Source organism: Tripterygium wilfordii, chromosome 18 (assembly GCF_013401445.1).
Source record: "Tripterygium wilfordii isolate XIE 37 chromosome 18, ASM1340144v1, whole genome shotgun sequence".
Taxonomy (NCBI): domain Eukaryota; kingdom Viridiplantae; phylum Streptophyta; class Magnoliopsida; order Celastrales; family Celastraceae; genus Tripterygium; species Tripterygium wilfordii.
In genome coordinates, this window is record NC_052249.1 from 3101717 (window position 1) to 3118504 (window position 16788).

General features: G+C 36.7%; 2 protein-coding genes and 1 long non-coding RNA gene across 3 annotated transcripts; 2 read left to right on the plus strand and 1 right to left on the minus strand.

The window, feature by feature from the left end:
* Window positions 1-3668: 3668 nt before the first annotated feature.
* On the plus strand, window positions 3669-10122 carry LOC119983715 (heat shock protein 90-6, mitochondrial-like). The gene is made up of 20 exons (XM_038827423.1): window positions 3669-3859; window positions 4468-4662; window positions 4755-4828; window positions 5367-5492; window positions 5582-5675; window positions 5761-5844; window positions 5962-6105; window positions 6209-6322; window positions 6429-6488; window positions 6598-6669; window positions 6764-6868; window positions 7257-7397; window positions 7484-7576; window positions 7676-7753; window positions 8077-8331; window positions 8426-8528; window positions 8895-9069; window positions 9166-9271; window positions 9364-9453; window positions 9687-10122. The coding sequence occupies exons 1-20, from the start codon at window positions 3764-3766 to the stop codon at window positions 9855-9857; spliced, it is 2376 nt and encodes a 791-aa protein (XP_038683351.1). The 5' UTR covers window positions 3669-3763; the 3' UTR covers window positions 9858-10122.
* Window positions 10123-12331: 2209 nt separating this feature from the next.
* LOC119983647 (rop guanine nucleotide exchange factor 3-like) lies at window positions 12332-14640 on the plus strand. The gene is made up of 7 exons (XM_038827341.1): window positions 12332-12928; window positions 13012-13128; window positions 13235-13392; window positions 13470-13544; window positions 13632-13922; window positions 14057-14401; window positions 14493-14640. The coding sequence occupies exons 1-7, from the start codon at window positions 12598-12600 to the stop codon at window positions 14613-14615; spliced, it is 1440 nt and encodes a 479-aa protein (XP_038683269.1). The 5' UTR covers window positions 12332-12597; the 3' UTR covers window positions 14616-14640.
* Window positions 14243-16155, minus strand: LOC119983648. Its single transcript, XR_005464678.1, has 3 exons — window positions 15623-16155; window positions 14483-15459; window positions 14243-14379 (listed from the first exon to the last, which is right to left on the minus strand). It is a non-coding gene; the product is annotated as an uncharacterized LOC119983648 (long non-coding RNA).
* Window positions 16156-16788: the final 633 nt, after the last annotated feature.

The following is a 16788-nucleotide window of genomic DNA, read 5'->3' on the forward strand; positions in this document are numbered from 1 at the left end:
CTCTATTTGTGAGCTAGAAACTTTGTTCTTAGGTTTTCTCTATACCCTTTCATCGATTGCTTGTCTTCTGTAGATTGAAATTGGTGTTCTCGTTGAACTATTATGATCAATAACAAATCTCTCTGTTTGTGGGCGGCTAACATGAGGTGTTCCAATTACACAAAGCGGTGGTGATATTCTTCACCGAATTGTATGTATGGAGATGATAAAGTGAAAAAAATGAGATGAAGAATCGAATTTGAAAATAATGGGAGCTGTGGGTGCATGCAAAGACCTACCACAGTGACACGCACTTGCTGGCTTGCTGCAAAGTGTGGGAGGTCAAGGAAAATGACATTTGTTGCCGTTGCTGCTCTTTGATATGTCAATTAATTATATTGAGAAAAATATTGGTGTAAGAAGTAAATCAGTTTTAAAGTAATTTCAAGTAAAGGTCATTTAGTAAATTTAATTTTTTTTTAACAAAAAGTGTGTATTGAGTCAAAACATGTATGTAACTAGTCGCATCCTCTTTTTTTTTGTTTGAGAAATATGAGTAATTGAGTGTGGCCAGTTTAAAGAAAGCGCATAGCACCATATATAAAGGAATAAATTTTCTCACCTGAGTACACTTATTACGGACACATTTTGCGAACATCAATGTGAATCGTCCAATCCAACTTGCGGCCTAGATCATTTCACTAAACATAACCCCACACATGCACATCTCTCTCCTCTCCCTCTCTCTCTCTCTCCCATGTAAACACTTCTCCCTCCCACTCTTTCATGATCTGCAACTCAATCCCTCTCTTGCTTCTCTTTCGCGAAAACCCAGCCCCTCTCTCACGATCACCATCATCTCTATCTTTGCTTCTCCTTAATCCCTCACTTGTTTTTGATAGTCACGAGGAACTGATGAAGCAAACCACGGAACATGGAGTCACGATTTTACGTACGATGTATTTTGGAGTCCCAACACTGTGATTTGGAGTCCCAATAAATTAGGCTATTTTTCATGTTTGGGTTTCAAACCCTTATGATTGAGGATTAGAAATCAAGAACTTTTTTAGATTGCACTTGAATTTCTTGTTGAATATAAATATTAAGGATTAGAAATTGTTCATTCTTGTTAGTAGATCGGTTGTTGTTGAATCCACATATTGTTGCATTTTTGGAGATGCTACAGGTTTTTAGATTGTGTAGCCGTCCAGATGAGCGTTTAAATGTCCAGACGATTTGGTAGATTTAATTCTCTTTATGTTTTATTGGCTGTCTATATTTTTAGCAGCAATTCTTCTACTATATAAAGGAACTTAAGGAATCAAAAAGAGCATAAGGTTTAATTGTGTATATGACTCTATTCCTACCACATATGATACAGTTTATGTTCATAAATTGTATGCATTGCATCTTTTTGTCGTAGGTCTGATGATGTTTGAACTCAATCAAAGATTAGTGCACAAACCTGATTGAATTTATATGCATATGGCCAAAATATGTCCATGTTCAAAATGACATGAAAAATCTATCCACGGTGAAAATGACTTGAAAAGTATGTCCTATAAAATCTATCCATGCTCAAAATGCATTTTCATCAACCATGCTCAAAATTAATCTATATAGTTGTAAAATCTCATACAAATTCAAAAGTTATGTAGGTTCATTCCACAAAATAGATGTTCAAAGTGAGGGTCATTCCATAATACATGGAAATGCCAAAATGAATAACGGATTACGTAAGTTCTTGCACTTGAATACTTGAACATATTTCAAGATCATGTTGTACCATTCCTGTGAGAAAAAAACCAAAAAGATAGTAAGCTTAATCAAATATGAGTAAAATAAAATAGTAAGCTTAAACCAAAAGATGCAGCTTACCTATTATTAATAAAGGGACAATTCCTCTTGTCATGTGATTGGCCTTTAAGCCAGCAACCATTACAATGTCTATCATTCTTATTTGATGTTTCTTTACCACCTTTGACCCTCTTTTCACAACCTTTTACTCTAATCCTTTTAAGCTCATTGAAAATATGATGTGAAAGAGCAACACTAGGTGTAGAAGATTGTTCTCCATCACTGATTGTCATTGTGTTAAAAGTGCATTGAAGGGACTCCAATGCATTAAACGCCAGCTTATCTTTTTCTTCATTTACGAATGCAGTCTCAACAATATTTGACGTGAGCCTACGCAATGAGCTGTGATTAAAACTACGTTAGATTCATATGTACCTATGCCATCCCTTAAGCCTCCATATGATTATGCAGATTTGGTCCATCTGCGTAGTAAATATATATCCGACAGTAGTGCAATAATTTGTTCTACCCTTACTTGAGGAACATAAGAAAAATGATCAGACGACGACGAACCCATGTTCGTTTGTGATTTTGCATTACAACCCATACTAATATCATCCATAACTGAAAACATTCGCCTATAAATGACAAACAACACGTATCACAACATCACAAGAAGAAACAAAAATTGATGTTAGTAAACATAAATCCCTAACTTTCAGATGCCAAAATCCACAACATTCCAATATAATGTCAGTAAAGTTACATTCCTAACATGAATCTCCAAGATAACTTGATGTTCATAACTTGACATTCAATCCCAAAATCTCAAAACCAAAGTTATGAACATTCAATCTCAAAATCCAATAACCAAAATCCATAAATTATCATTGCATATTCATATCACGTAGACAAATTAATTAGTGGCAAAGGATTCTTGCATATCTTTACATTGCACGAAATTCCCATAACCAAGATTGTTGCTTCGTCCGCCTTGGTTGAGCGAAAAGGTTGTTTCGTCAGAAAAGGGTAGAGTGGTTCGTGTGAGGCTGGAGCTTTCGGGTTAGAGGATCGAGAGAGGGAAGTGTGAGTTCGCGAATAAGAGAGAGTGATTAGGCGAAGATCGTGAACTAAGAAAAAGTTGCAGATCGTGCAAGGTGGGAGAGAGGAGTGTTTACGCAAAAGAGAGAGAGAGGGGGGGGGGAGAGATGCGCGTGGGTGGGGTTATGTTTAGTGAAATGATCTGGGCCGCAAATTAGCTATCAAAAGGCTCACATTGGTGTCCGCAAAATGTGTCTGTGTAATAAGTGTACATAGGTGACAAATTCTCTATAGAGGAATTTTTTCATAAGTTCCTAAAATGAGGTCCTGACTTTTAGAGTTTAAAAAATTTAGAAAAAAATATATTTGCATTCTGATCGGTTTTACGAACCCAACGATATATTTTTTGTTCAAAATAAAAATCAAATTCGAACCAGAGTCAACCACACTCTCCACCGTCAGCCACGACTCCACCATTGCTCGATCTGCCACATCAGCACCAGTGACGACATGCCTTCTCCTCGGCGTACTAGTCATTCCTTCTCCTCAGTTCGACGTCTCGAGTCAGTTAACATGAGAGAGATTTGAGTAGAATAGAATTGAAAGAGAAAGATCTACGGACTTGATGAGATGACAGAGCTGGGGTATTTTAGATAGTTCAATAAAAAGTGGATGATGGTTTAGGGAAGAAAACTCAAATTGCTCTAATGTGGTCCTCCAACAAATAATTTTTGAATTGTTTCCAAATGTGATATTATCAAAATTCATAAATAATTTACAAAAAAGTAAAATAAAAAATATAAAAAATAATAAAATGTAAATTCTGATTCTCCAGAAGCTTCTCTAAAACCTCCGTGCAAAACCCAGCTTAAACCCTTGTGTTGCTCCTCTCCACTAAGGTTTCAGTACTGCTTAACGGTGTGGTCCGTCTCCAAGCTTCTCCATCATGCACAGGCTCTCTAGGCGCTCCGTCTCGGCTATCCTGCGCAGTGGTGGCTCGCGACACCGTGCCGTCGCATCCTCTAGTCCTTTCAGTGATTCTGTACACACTCTCAAATCCCTACTACTTCTACCATTCATTTATTGTGGTTGAGGTTTTGTAGGAAGAACTACTTTTCTTTTCTGGCTTTTGATTTTGACGATTGGTACATTGTTTGTCATTTCTATTTTAATAGCCTTCTTGCATCTATATTTTGTTCGGTTTTTGTTTTAATGATGTTTAGTGTTTGCTAATATTATTGATTCAAGGATACTAATCGTATTAAAAGAATCTTCAGTATTTAGTTCTTAATTTGCTGACAGAATATGTACGTGTTCTACTTTGGCTATGTTGATAATCAGTTTAGAGGTTCTTACAATCTTAATCCAACTATATATATTTCCAATTCTATGTTACTTACGCAAACGTTTGGAAATTTGCGATCACAAAATTTTATGGCGGTTTTTGTGTTTTTTGTTGTTAATTACTTGTTATTATCATTTCTTTTGCAATTGGCTGTTCCAGTTGTGTAAAGACAGTGTCTTTATATGGGTTCTATTCTATCAATTGAATATGTTCGTTTTATTTTTTAGGTGAAAATTCAGTGCTCGATGTTCCTTTCTATTTTGAAATAAAAATTATGTTAATTCTCAAGTTTTGACTATCCCCAGGTTTTAGAGGGTGATACCCGGGTTAGATGGTTCTCAGTTTTGAACAGTGGTAGGCATAGCACAATTGGTGCCTCAACTCAATTAATCTTGAAAAATGGCATTTTCTTGAGTAGCCGATGTGAGTCAACGGCAGCAGCATCAGAAAATTCGGATTCTCCTCATCCTCCAGCTGAGAAGTATGAGTATCAAGCAGAGGTATCTTTCTTTGTACTCTCAAATGGATTTACTCGTCATTTAAAAGCTCTGAAACAAATTAACAATATTGTATATTGGACACTTGATGGCAGGTTAGTCGTCTCATGGACCTTATTGTTAACAGCTTATACAGCAACAAGGATGTGTTTCTTCGGGAACTTATCAGGCATGTTCTCTTCCATTTACCTTTGTGGTTCAAGATTTATGAATGTATACTGTCCATAGCGATAGGATATATAATCAGAGAATATCTTTTAATCTTTCGTCTTCACAGTTCACACTTCTTTGTTTTGTTGGAGGCTGGGGCATTTAAGTGAGAAAGAACCAACCAATCCCCCACCCCACCCCACCTTGAAACAAGGAAAAGACAGAAGTTTGTGGAGTCAACGTTAAGCATACCCTAGATATATGAATTCATGTAATCCATGTACTTTTATCCTAGGTCTGTGAAGCAACAAAGAATAGAATAAAAGAAAAACCATAACCCAATAGATATTTATAATTATTCTATAAGAAGTTAAGGTAGTGTTTAAGGGTGTAATCAACTGTATATAAAAAACAGTTGATTGCTTCCTATGCTTCTCCAACGGTAGAGCTTTATGAAAAGAATCAATATTTGATGATGTCTCTTCCTTATTTTGTGATAATCGAGTTCTTCATAGTTTAAATTATATTTTTCAAGTTTCATATTTTTGTTTCCACAGCAATGCAAGTGATGCGCTGGACAAGTTGCGTTACCTTAGTGTTACTGATCCTGCGCTTTTGAAGGATGGAGTCGATCTAGATATCCGAATCCAAACTGACAAAGAAAATGGTATTGTGACCATCACGTAAGTTTTTTTTGACATTTGAATATAATGTTTTGGTTAATGATCTTCCGTCCCTGGCGGTCTATTGATTTATTTCGGGCTCTATCCAGTGACACTGGCATTGGTATGACTCGTCAAGAACTAATTGACTGTCTTGGCACTATTGCACAAAGTGGAACTTCAAAGTTTTTGAGAGCACTGAAGGTTTGAACTTGTTTGAGCTACCAAATTGATTTTCTTGAAGGAATTGCCTCACTTGAAAACTAAGGGAACTAATATCACGTTTCAGGATAGTAAAGATGTTGGTTCTGACAGCAACTTAATTGGCCAGTTTGGTGTGGGCTTTTATTCTGCATTCCTGGTTTCTGATCGGGTATGTCATTTTGGTGTGGGCTTTTAATCGGGCAGTTCATTGTGATTTTATTCTTCTGTTCACATCCCGAATCAAGAAATTTTTGACCTATCATCTCGTGTCTCTTGGAATTGATAGGTGACGGTCTCTACAAAAAGCCCAAAGTCTGATAAACAGTATGTGTGGGAAGGTGAGGCTAATGCCAGCTCGTATATTATTAGGGAGGAGACAGACCCTGAGATGCTTATCCCAAGAGGAACTCGCCTTACGATATATCTTAAGGTATATGCTTTTTCTTTGTTCTTTAAGTCCTTGTTAGACAAATTGGACTTCATTTGTTCTCTTATCAAGCATGCTGGTTCATCTATGCTCCATATATTTTCAGCGTGATGATAAAGGTTTTGCGAATCCAGAAAGGGTTCAGAAGCTTATCAAGAATTATTCTCAGTTTGTTTCATTTCCAATATACACTTGGCAGGAGAAGGGATACACAAAAGAGGTATTGGTATTATGTGTCTATTGCTTTCTAAGTCAAGAACAAACCTGATTTGAAATCAAGTGGTTCTTTGGAATTTTCGTATTCTATATGTTTGGCCCTCTCATAGGTAGAGGTTGATGAAGATCCAGCCGAAGCCAGAAAGGATGGTCAAGATGAGAAAGCTGAGGTGACTTTTGCATGTTCTGTGTGTCTGTTTGTGTTAGAACTTAGAACTGGAATAATGACGAAGCGATTGATATGTGATTATTTAATGACACTGTTATAACTTATAACAGAAGAAGAAAACCAAAACTGTCGTTGAAAGGTACTGGGATTGGGAGCTCACGAACGAGACCCAACCAATATGGGTAAGCCCTAAAAAGTTGCTATTATTGGATTTTATTGTCCTTGTAAATGCAGATTCTTAGAAATAATTGCAGATATCACTCTTGATTTGTGCAGCTCCGCAACAACAAGGAAGTCACTACAGAGGAATACAATGAATTCTACAAGAAAACCTTCAATGAATACTTGGATCCTTTAGCATCTTCACACTTTACAACAGAGGTAACTAGAATTATCACTGCAGCATGTGGTACAAATAAATTTGACACTTGTGATTGCCAATATCTCCAATCAAATTATCGGCAATGGGATGTGCTACTAAATTTTGGTGTAGTTATTTAGAAATTGTCTCGGGGGATAACTGTAGCTTGGATGATTCTTGGGATCTTTCTAATGTGAATCAAATTTTAGGAGATTAAATCATTAAATTATGGCAGCACTGATGTCCTTTAAAGATTTACCATTAAATTTTTGTTAGGGCAAGTAATGTAACCATACTCCAGCAGCATTTACCTTTATGTGGCAATGACAATTTATTTTTCTTTTAATGCTGACTGAAAATTGTTTTTCGTTTTCTTGAATGCGATGCTGACTGATATTTTTACCTCAGGGTGAGGTAGAATTTCGGTCTATACTTTATGTTCCAGGCTATGCACCCTCGGGGAAAGATGACATTATTAATCCCAAGACGAAAAATATCAGGCTTTACGTGAAAAGAGTGTTTATTTCAGATGATTTTGATGGAGAATTGGTAAGATGAATGTCTAAGTAGGTATAATGTATTCTTGAGCTTTACATGAAAGCTGACTGATACTGGTTGTTTTCTGGTTTGAATAGTTCCCTCGATACTTAAGCTTTGTCAAAGGTGTTGTGGATTCAAATGACCTCCCTCTCAATGTCTCACGTGAAATTCTTCAAGAAAGCCGCATCGTAAGTGCAACCGTGGATTTCCCTTCTGGATTTTTTTTATGCTTGTTTCTATTTGATCTACCATATCTTGCTTAATTCTATATTTTTTCGCTGTTGTAGGTACGAATAATGAGAAAGCGTTTGGTTCGAAAGGCTTTTGACATGATGCTAGGAATATCATTGAGTGAGAATAGAGCAGTATGTCTTTGTTGCTGAAATTTTAAATCTCTCATCCATTTTTTCCTTATGGAAAATTCATGTGCAACTGCTTCTACATTTTGCATAGTTGTAATTGAATATATGATATTTCTATTTTTTACCTCACACTTCTTCGATGGCTCCTCCCTTTCTCCCCTCTCAAAATCCCCCAGATCAAGGAGAACCCGTACAAAATCTCTCTGGGTTTGTATGCATGTGATTTTTCCCCTTTTGTTGGGGGGAGGGGGGGGTGGCAGAATTAGAAGCCAAACCTCATGATATGCCTGTAGGATGAGATCTAACCTTCCTTTTCCTTTCTGAAGGACTATGAGCAGTTCTGGGAAAATTATGGCAAATACTTGAAATTGGGTTGCATTGAAGATAATGAAAACCACAAACGTATTGCACCATTGCTTCGATTTTTCTCTTCCCAGAGTGAGGAAGAGATGATTAGCTTGGATGAGTATGTTGAGAACATGAAAGCTGAGCAGAAGGATATCTATTTCATTGCTGCTGATAGTGTGACCAGTGCTAAGAATACACCCTTCCTGGAGAGACTTCTTGAGAAGGATCTTGAAGTATGTTCACTCTCTGAAATATAAAGAGCTCAGCAATTGTGATTTTCCTCTGTTGTTGATTTTCACAAGTGTTCTATTGGTGCCAATTCTCCAGGTGTTATTTTTGGTTGATCCTATTGATGAGGTTGCCATCCAGAATCTCAAATCATATAAAGATAAAAATTTTGTCGACATTAGTAAGGAAGACTTGGATCTAGGTAAGTCGATTCTGATTTTGTTAACAATGGCACTTCCAGATCCTCTGTAGGAACATGCATACCTGTGGCCTTTCTTGCTCCCTTATCCATGTTTATCTTGGTACGACGTGCATTTTGGATCTGCTGTTTGCAAAGAAATTGGGTCAAATTTTACGGAATTAGACACAGCTCATTCAAATAGATGGTTGTGTAGTTTTGATAGAACGTTTGATTAATCATCTGCTTGAGTGTAATCTATTATATTTCTGGTTCCTTATGTGTGTGTGCGCGCAGAATGTGATGTACGGATCACTACTACTGTTTATTTGTGCTAAATTGTATGTCCATGTCCGTTAGTACGATCATTATGACTTTAACATTTGCCAGGTGATAAGGATGAGGAAAAAGAGAAGGTGATAAAGCAAGAGTATGGCCAAACCTGTGACTGGATCAAGAAACGCTTGGGTGACAAAGTTGCTAGTGTCCAATTAACCAACCGCCTGAGCTCATCACCTTGTGTGCTTGCGTCTGGGAAGTTTGGTTGGTCTCCGAACATGGAGAGGTAATTGATTGCTGCTTACGCACAATTTTGTGTAGTAATTTTTTTTCCCTATGGAACTTTGGAAACCTGAATCTGAAATGGAATGGAATATTTCAGGTTAATGAAGTCTCAAACCGTTGGTGATACCTCTAGCCTAGAGTTCATGAGAGGTAGAAGGGTGCTTGAGATCAATCCTGAGCATCCAATTATCAAGAACTTAAATGTACAGTGACGAACTCCTCTAGTCTTCTGTGTGTGTGTGTGTCTCTCACAATGTTGTATGTAACTTCTTTCCATTTCTACTCTGTTTTCCAGGCTGCATGCAAGACTAGCCCAGATGATGAAGATGCACTTAGAGCTATAGATCTTCTGTATGATGCAGCCCTGGTTTCTAGTGGTTTTACTGTGAGTATTGCTGTTGTATCTTTTCCTGGGTAGCTCTATTTTGCTTTCCATCGTACCCGGTCCACGTTTGCATAGGAGAGCATAGGATTGACACCCTACATTTTGACAACATTACCTAGGATACTTTTCTTTGGAAATGATAAGTCAGTTGCTAGGGATATCGTAAGAACTTATGGAAATGCTAGATTGTTTGCGCTTTTGTATCAATAATCTTGATAATGTCTTACGTGCAGCCTGAGAATCCCGGGCAACTTGGTGGGAAGATATATGAAATGATGGGCATGGCCCTTTCAGGCAAGTGGTTATCAGCGGTTGAAGTTCCACATCCAGTAGGCCCGAACCACCACCCAGAAGCAGTAGAAGCCGAGATTGTTGAGCCAGTTGAAGCTGGTGGTCAGAAATGAGAAGAAAGATTTTCTACATTTTACCTTATCTTTCCCTATTTTATTTAGGTATAAATATTCATACAAATATGTTCAGTAGAATGCAATAGATTTAGTTATTAGAGCCTGTTGGATTCGTGATTTAGTTTCGAATTCAAGCTTAATGTTCATCGCAAACTGAAGGTCATGGACAAACAACTCCTTTCGGACTGAGTATTCGTCGGTGAAACCATGTAACATCTTCTTCCCTAATTAATAACAGTTTCTTCATTTATATAATTCATCAGAGAAATGTTTATTTATAAATTTTGACGATCTTTTGAACCACATTCACTTCTTCTATTCTTTCTATGTGGGACATTTGGTGTAGAGACTTTCTCCAACAGAGATCAGAGACTGCAATGAAGGGCAGACTCAAAAAAAACAGAGAGAAAAAACAAAAAACCCTACCTAGCTCGTTTGCAAATTAGAGTCCATGTTGGTTCCACTTTTTAGGGTATTTGTATGGGCAAACAAGACCTAATTGAACCTTTGCATCGCTGTTTATGGTATGTGTATGGGCAACAATGACTTGCAATTGAGCCTATACATATACATCTCTGCCTTATTTGTAATGCAACTTGTGGACTATAATTATTATTGTGTTGGCAAGAATGGTAAAGCTTTTATGCTTTTGGTCTTGAAAAGGAAACTATTGGACTGACTAGTCTATTTCTGATAAACCCTTTTTGTCCATTTTTTTAATCACATCTTTAAAGGACAAATTATATGAATAGAAAACTGTGATGAACAGTCTTGGAAATTAATTGGGGTGCACGTCTATTTCATCACCCTCAAATGATAATAATATAGTTTGTTTGTTTTTTAATTTTAATTTAAGGGTTATTTATTTGTAACAATACTGAATTTATACTAAAACAACTAAAACAAATGACTATATATGTTTGTTTAATGTGTATGTGTATGTATCAGTGTTGGTGAGTTTTAGTGTACTTCACGTGTATTCTAAGCTTAACCTCCGACACAGTTAACTACTGCACCATTATTCAATTTCATTTCCAGGCCATCAACATCTTCACGTTATCATTTTTTTGTTTTAATAGTTTTTTTTTTATTTTTTTTTTATGGTAGTTGTGAGTTTGGTTAGGTTGAGACCACAAAGATGCTTATATATATATATATATATATATATATGTGGATCACTTCTTTTTCTTTTTTCGATAACTAGTATCACCTCTTTTCGATTATGTACTGGATAAATCTATCTTACCTTTTATAACAGCTGACAAATCACGAATTGTTATGAACATAAAGTCTCACATTGATTGGAATAGTTTATATGGGCAAACCCTACCTCTTACAATGAAATAGGTCTTTTCTCTTAGCTCAAGTACCATTAAGTGAGAAGGCTAAGGGAGAAACAAAATCGTGCTTGCCCAATATATCAGCAGGCCAATATAATTGGTTGTATGGGGGCGTGGATAAACAAAGTTGTGCAGACTCGATGTATCAACATGAATCAATAAGGTAAACCCCTAATGTATCAATATGAATCGATAAACCCAAAATAGACAGTATAATTAGTTGTATGGGGGTGTGGATTTCTGACAAATTTATAATAAAAAAATTCTTGTATGACTATGGACTCACCTCTGAACCCTAATAGTAGAACATGACTAGCATGCCCTTAATCACCAAGTTGTAACGTGGTTTTTTTTTTTTTTTATGTATAGAAGCATAGAAAGTTTTGTAATGGAGGATTGCTTTGGAAACTCTGTAATTCCCTGAAGTTTTACAGTAGCATTAAAATTGTGAGAAATATATTTAATAATTTTACGTATATATTTTCAAATGAAAAGGCTTAAAAATGTTTGAATCATGATGTGCATGGTAGATGATCAAAACCATTTGATTGTAATTCATCTCTGAGGCTCTGACCATCAACAAATCTCAAATATATATATTAAATCAGATTGTCACGATGGATAAATTATATCAATTTTGTCATCAAGTCAAACTTAATGGTTGCAATCTTGAATATAAATTTTTTTTTCTGCCAAGAACAGGAATATTAATGATTCAACAATTGATTAAAATAAATAAACCATATAATATAACCCAAACACACCCTTACATGTTCAATTGTTCATGTCTCAACACACAATTCTAATCCAACCAAAGAAAACCCATTTGACCATTTTTTTTTCTCTATATACAAACCCACTTTTGCAAACTGGGTTTCTCTCTCTCTCTCTCTATCTTGATCTGATTTTACCAGCACCGTTTGATCAAATCAAGGGGAAGTACTGTGCTTTTTTGAGCCTGTGACTGTGATGATATGATCATTATGGTGTGAAGAAGAAAAGGAGATTGTTCATTGGAGGGAGGGAACTGTTTCAAACGGTCTTGATTCTTCTTAAGCTTCAATAGTGTGTTCAAATTCAAATCCAAACCATTAAAGGTAATTACTTTAAAGCAATCTTAGCCGTTTTTTGGCTTTAGATTTTGTCCATTTTTTCCTTTCTTCACCATCAAAAGCATGTTTTGAAATTGATTTCTACACATAAATTTTACAGCAGTATTACTGTAACAGTTCTGCCAACAATAACGACCGCTCACTCTCTTTTTCTTTTTCTTTCAACAAAGAAAGTCTTTCCTTCTTACTTCCCTCTTTAATCCTTACAGTTTTACATTCTTTCATGGCTGCATGCAGAGTTAGCTGAGCAAGTACTAGGCCAGAAGTACTGAAAGTTCCAAAAGAATGGACAATTCATCAAATTCTGATGAGAATTATGATCTGGGTTATCAACCATCTCTGTCTTCCATGGATCAAAATGATCAATCAACCACTGAAACTCCAGGGCACTCCACGATCAGTACGGGGTCGTTTGCCTACTGTCGAACTTTCTCAGAGACCTCTGCATTCTCTGAAGCCATTGATGACCATAGCTACTCCAGTACCGAACCTTCTCCTTCTTGCTGGCCAGTCAACAAGTCCTGTAATAAGGCTGCTTTAAGCAGACTTGGAATGAAGCAGCATTACAAGAGTGGAGTGGATGAGAAGGTTGATGATCAAGAATCAGTAGATTTAGGTGGGTTTCTGCTTCTTACAATAAATTGAATTCTAATTCATACAGTAGATAAACAATTGTGAATCTGTGATAATGTTTGGCAGAGCTGGAGACGATGAAGGAAAGATTTGCAAAGCTTTTGCTGGGTGAAGACATGTCAGGAAGTGGTAAAGGGGTTTGCACTGCTGTTACAATCTCCAACGCCATAACCAATCTCTACGGTATGACCTCTTCGAATTTTCACCGAGCCTCTCTCTCCGAGACAGTACCCAGATCATTACACCTTTCGTGCCTTAATCTTATAACTCACTCATCTTGTTGTTTCAGCGACTGTATTCGGACATAATTTGAGGTTAGAGCCTTTGAATCCTGAAAAGAAGGCAATGTGGAAAAGAGAAATGGACTGTCTTCTATCTGTATGTGAGTACATAGTAGAATTCATCCCCAGTAGATCGCAGAATTTACCGAACGGTACAGCCATTGAGGTATATTTTGATAATTCACAACCAAAATCTCCATCTTCAGAACCTTTTAAAACAGTCTCCATGGCATGGGATTTCAGGTAATGGAAGGCAGACCGAGGTCGGATATTTACATAAACCTTCCTGCATTGAAAAAGCTTGATGCACTTCTCCTGGTAAGAAAGATCAAATTCTGTTCTTGAGCATGCCAGTTCTGTTTTTAGTTTGAAGGATGTGATCTAACCAAAAACTTTCTTTGACAGGAAATACTGGATGCTTTCCAGGATACGGAATTCTGGTATGCAGAACAAGGAAGCATGTCATCAAAGTCGCGTGCAGGCTCATTCCGGAAAATAGTTGTTCATCGGAAAGAAGAGAAATGGTGGTTGCCAGTTCCCTGTGTTCCTCAAGATGGCCTCACTGAGAAGTCCCGGAAACATTTGAGAAATAAACGCGACTGCGCAAATCAGATTCACAAAGCAGCAATGTCCATCAACAGCAGTATTCTTTATGAGATGGAAATTCCAGAGACATACATGGCATCTCTTCCAAAGGTTTTTCCATGGAAACTTTAATCATACTTGAACAGCATTTGCATCAATTCGAATTCATTCCCTCCTGATGCGAAAACAATCTGTAACAAACTCAATTTCTTGCTTCTGACCTTCTGATATATGCTTGTTTTCAGAGTGGTAAAGCATGTCTGGGAGATTCAATATACCGCTACATGTGTATTACAGATAAGTTTTCGCCGGACAATCTTCTTGATTGTCTTAATATAACATCAGAACATGAAGCACTTGAGCTTGCAGACCGCATTGAAGCTTCAATGTATACATGGAGACGCAAAGCATGCATGAGTCATTCAAAATCATCATGGGATATGGTGAAGGATCTAATGTCTGACATCGATAGTTACGACAAAAATCATGTTCTAGCTTTAAGAGCAGAAAGCTTGTTATTTTGCTTGAAGCAGAGGTATCCTGAACTCTCACAGACATCCTTGGACACCTGCAAGATTCAATACAATAGGGTAAGTCAATTTCAGTCTATACATCCACATAACACAGCAATAAAAAGAACAGAAAGGATATTGGACTGATGGAGATGTTACTTTTTTGCAGGATGTTGGGCAAGCTATCTTGGAGAGTTATTCGAGAGTCTTGGAAGGCCTAGCATTCAACATTGTTGCGTGGATCGAAGACGTTCTAGATGTAGACAGATCAATGAGAAACCAAGATCAGTAATAGAAGAGCAGATAAGTTAAAAGACATCAGAAGTGGATTTCCTCAATCCTGGACATCTTCTTCTTCAACCATGACGCTGCAAATTTTTGTAGATGGATGAACCAAGGAAGAGAATTTTCTTGTTCCATCTGTAACTAAACCAATTAGTTTCATGCAAACTCAGAAAGCTTGTTAGTTCTTGTAAGTTACTAAAGTTTGTAATCGATCAAGAATTTTAAGAAAGACATGCACGTTCGCATCATCCACCAAAAATACCAGAAAATGGAGAAAATTAATACCAATTGTATTATATTGCATCCAAACAAATGAAAACCATATATAAATGAAATGAAAGCTATATGAGATCATTAACCTGTAAAATATCATTCAGTAAATCATGAAAGTTACAACCTTCAACTTCATCAAGGATCAAAAGGCATATATTCTTTCCACAATGACTAAGCATTAACCAAATCAACCTTTGCAATTATTATATCTACAACTTCGGACAAATCAAGCATATTTTATGGGCTCTATTGTTCCTTCAGAGTTCAGGCATTAACCAAAGAGCCTGTCTTGAGCTTTATAGGAATTAAACGGTTTTCTCGGACTAGAAAACGAAGAGTACCAAAATGCTTGCACCTTAGACTTACATTTGCTATGGTCTCCTTTGTTTTCTTCCAGGCACTTCTTCACAGCTTCAGACATTGTATTCTTGATATCAGCAACACAATCTCCTCCTCCTCCTTCCTGAGTATCATCCAGAAACTCATCATCAGCTCCAGACTTACCTTGAGACATTGATTTCTCATCCACGCTCTCCCTTATCACCGTCCATTCTCTCATCAACAAATCCATTCGCTCCCTTCAGAAATCGTTCTGCCACTGCTTCTGAATCGTAAAGATATGCACAAACGAGAATTATTATCGTTTTCAGAGATTGAAAACCATTCAAGAATGCCCAAAATGATTATTGAAAGAACATGAAAGATTAAGCATTTATAGACAGAGAAGCACAAATTACTTACAATCAAGAGAAAGAGTCACAACCTACGGAGGAAGGAAAGAAAGAACACACTCTTAACTCTTTGGTGTTTGTTTTGGGCAGTTTCGCGGACTGAGAAACTAAAGAAAGACTCCTGCAATGCAACAAGTTGTAATATTTGATGTTCTACGAGAATAGACCAATTGCAGTCCTAATTCTCCGAGTTAAACCGGAAACCTATATGAAAAAAAAGTTAATGGGATTTTGAGTTTAAGAGGGTTATTTGCTAAATTCCATGAAGAATCATATGAACGAGTGAATCCTAATTCTCTTAGTTGAACCCAAATCCTCGATTGGCAATAAAAACATGGGGTATTGGGTAGGATTCGTGAACTCTATTGAACTCCTCCCAACACCTCTCTTTTGAATCCCTCAAAACAAAATGTTCAGTGTTTGTTCATTAAACACTCACAGAATTACAATATTATTCATGATTTTAATTAAACACTCAAGTCATCATTTACATTTGAGTGTGATTGGCATAGTGGTTCGGAGGGGTTCGCGAGGGGAAGGTTAGAAGGGAGAGGTCTTGAACCCTTGATTTACATATTAAGCGAGGAGGGATCGGGTCGATTTGTCTCACTTTCATAACTCGTGTTTTTGAACCCTTCCAACATAAGGGGTTAGGGGTGGTTCAGTCATAAAAAAAAATACTAAAACACTTCATATGTTCCTTTCATCCAAACAAATTTTTTTAATTTCCAATTAAAAAAATTCTCAAGTAAACTCTTGTTTTAGTCATTGAATGATAATGTTCTTTTCAACTCGGTCATAATCACTATGAGACTTAAATAATCTAGGTGACATATTTTATTATTATTTGTGAATAGTGTCGCAAGCAATCTCTAGAAAACCCTAAATCCAAAATTTGTTGCCTTGATTGGAGCTTTAGACAAGCTTCCAACTCCTTGCCAGGTTACAATAGTGGGATGAGGGATAGTCCAATTGCTTCAAATACCTATATTTTGTATTCTCACGAGATATGTTTTTGGGTATGCCATAACCGTATATTGTTACACCAATTGATTGAGAATTGAGCTTTATCCACAAAATTGAATACAAAACATGGGGGAAAAAAAAAAAAACAGATTTAATTCTCTTCCCACCGGGGCTAGAAAAATCGGTAGAAATGCCACTTGATAGAACAAA

Bases quoted from the DNA above. Each gene is read 5' to 3' on its own strand.
- LOC119983715 (XM_038827423.1), top strand. From the start codon at position 3,764: ATGCACAGGCTCTCTAGGCGCTCCGTCTCGGCTATCCTGCGCAGTGGT. The intron at 5,845-5,961 runs GTATGTCATTTT...TGGAATTGATAG, and splicing joins CATTCCTGGTTTCTGATCGG to GTGACGGTCTCTACAAAAAG. The intron at 8,529-8,894 runs GTAAGTCGATTC...AACATTTGCCAG, and splicing joins TAAGGAAGACTTGGATCTAG to GTGATAAGGATGAGGAAAAA.
- LOC119983647 (XM_038827341.1), top strand. From the start codon at position 12,598: ATGGACAATTCATCAAATTCTGATGAGAATTATGATCTGGGTTATCAA. The intron at 13,129-13,234 runs GTATGACCTCTT...TTGTTGTTTCAG, and splicing joins CGCCATAACCAATCTCTACG to CGACTGTATTCGGACATAAT. The intron at 13,545-13,631 runs GTAAGAAAGATC...TTTCTTTGACAG, and splicing joins AGCTTGATGCACTTCTCCTG to GAAATACTGGATGCTTTCCA.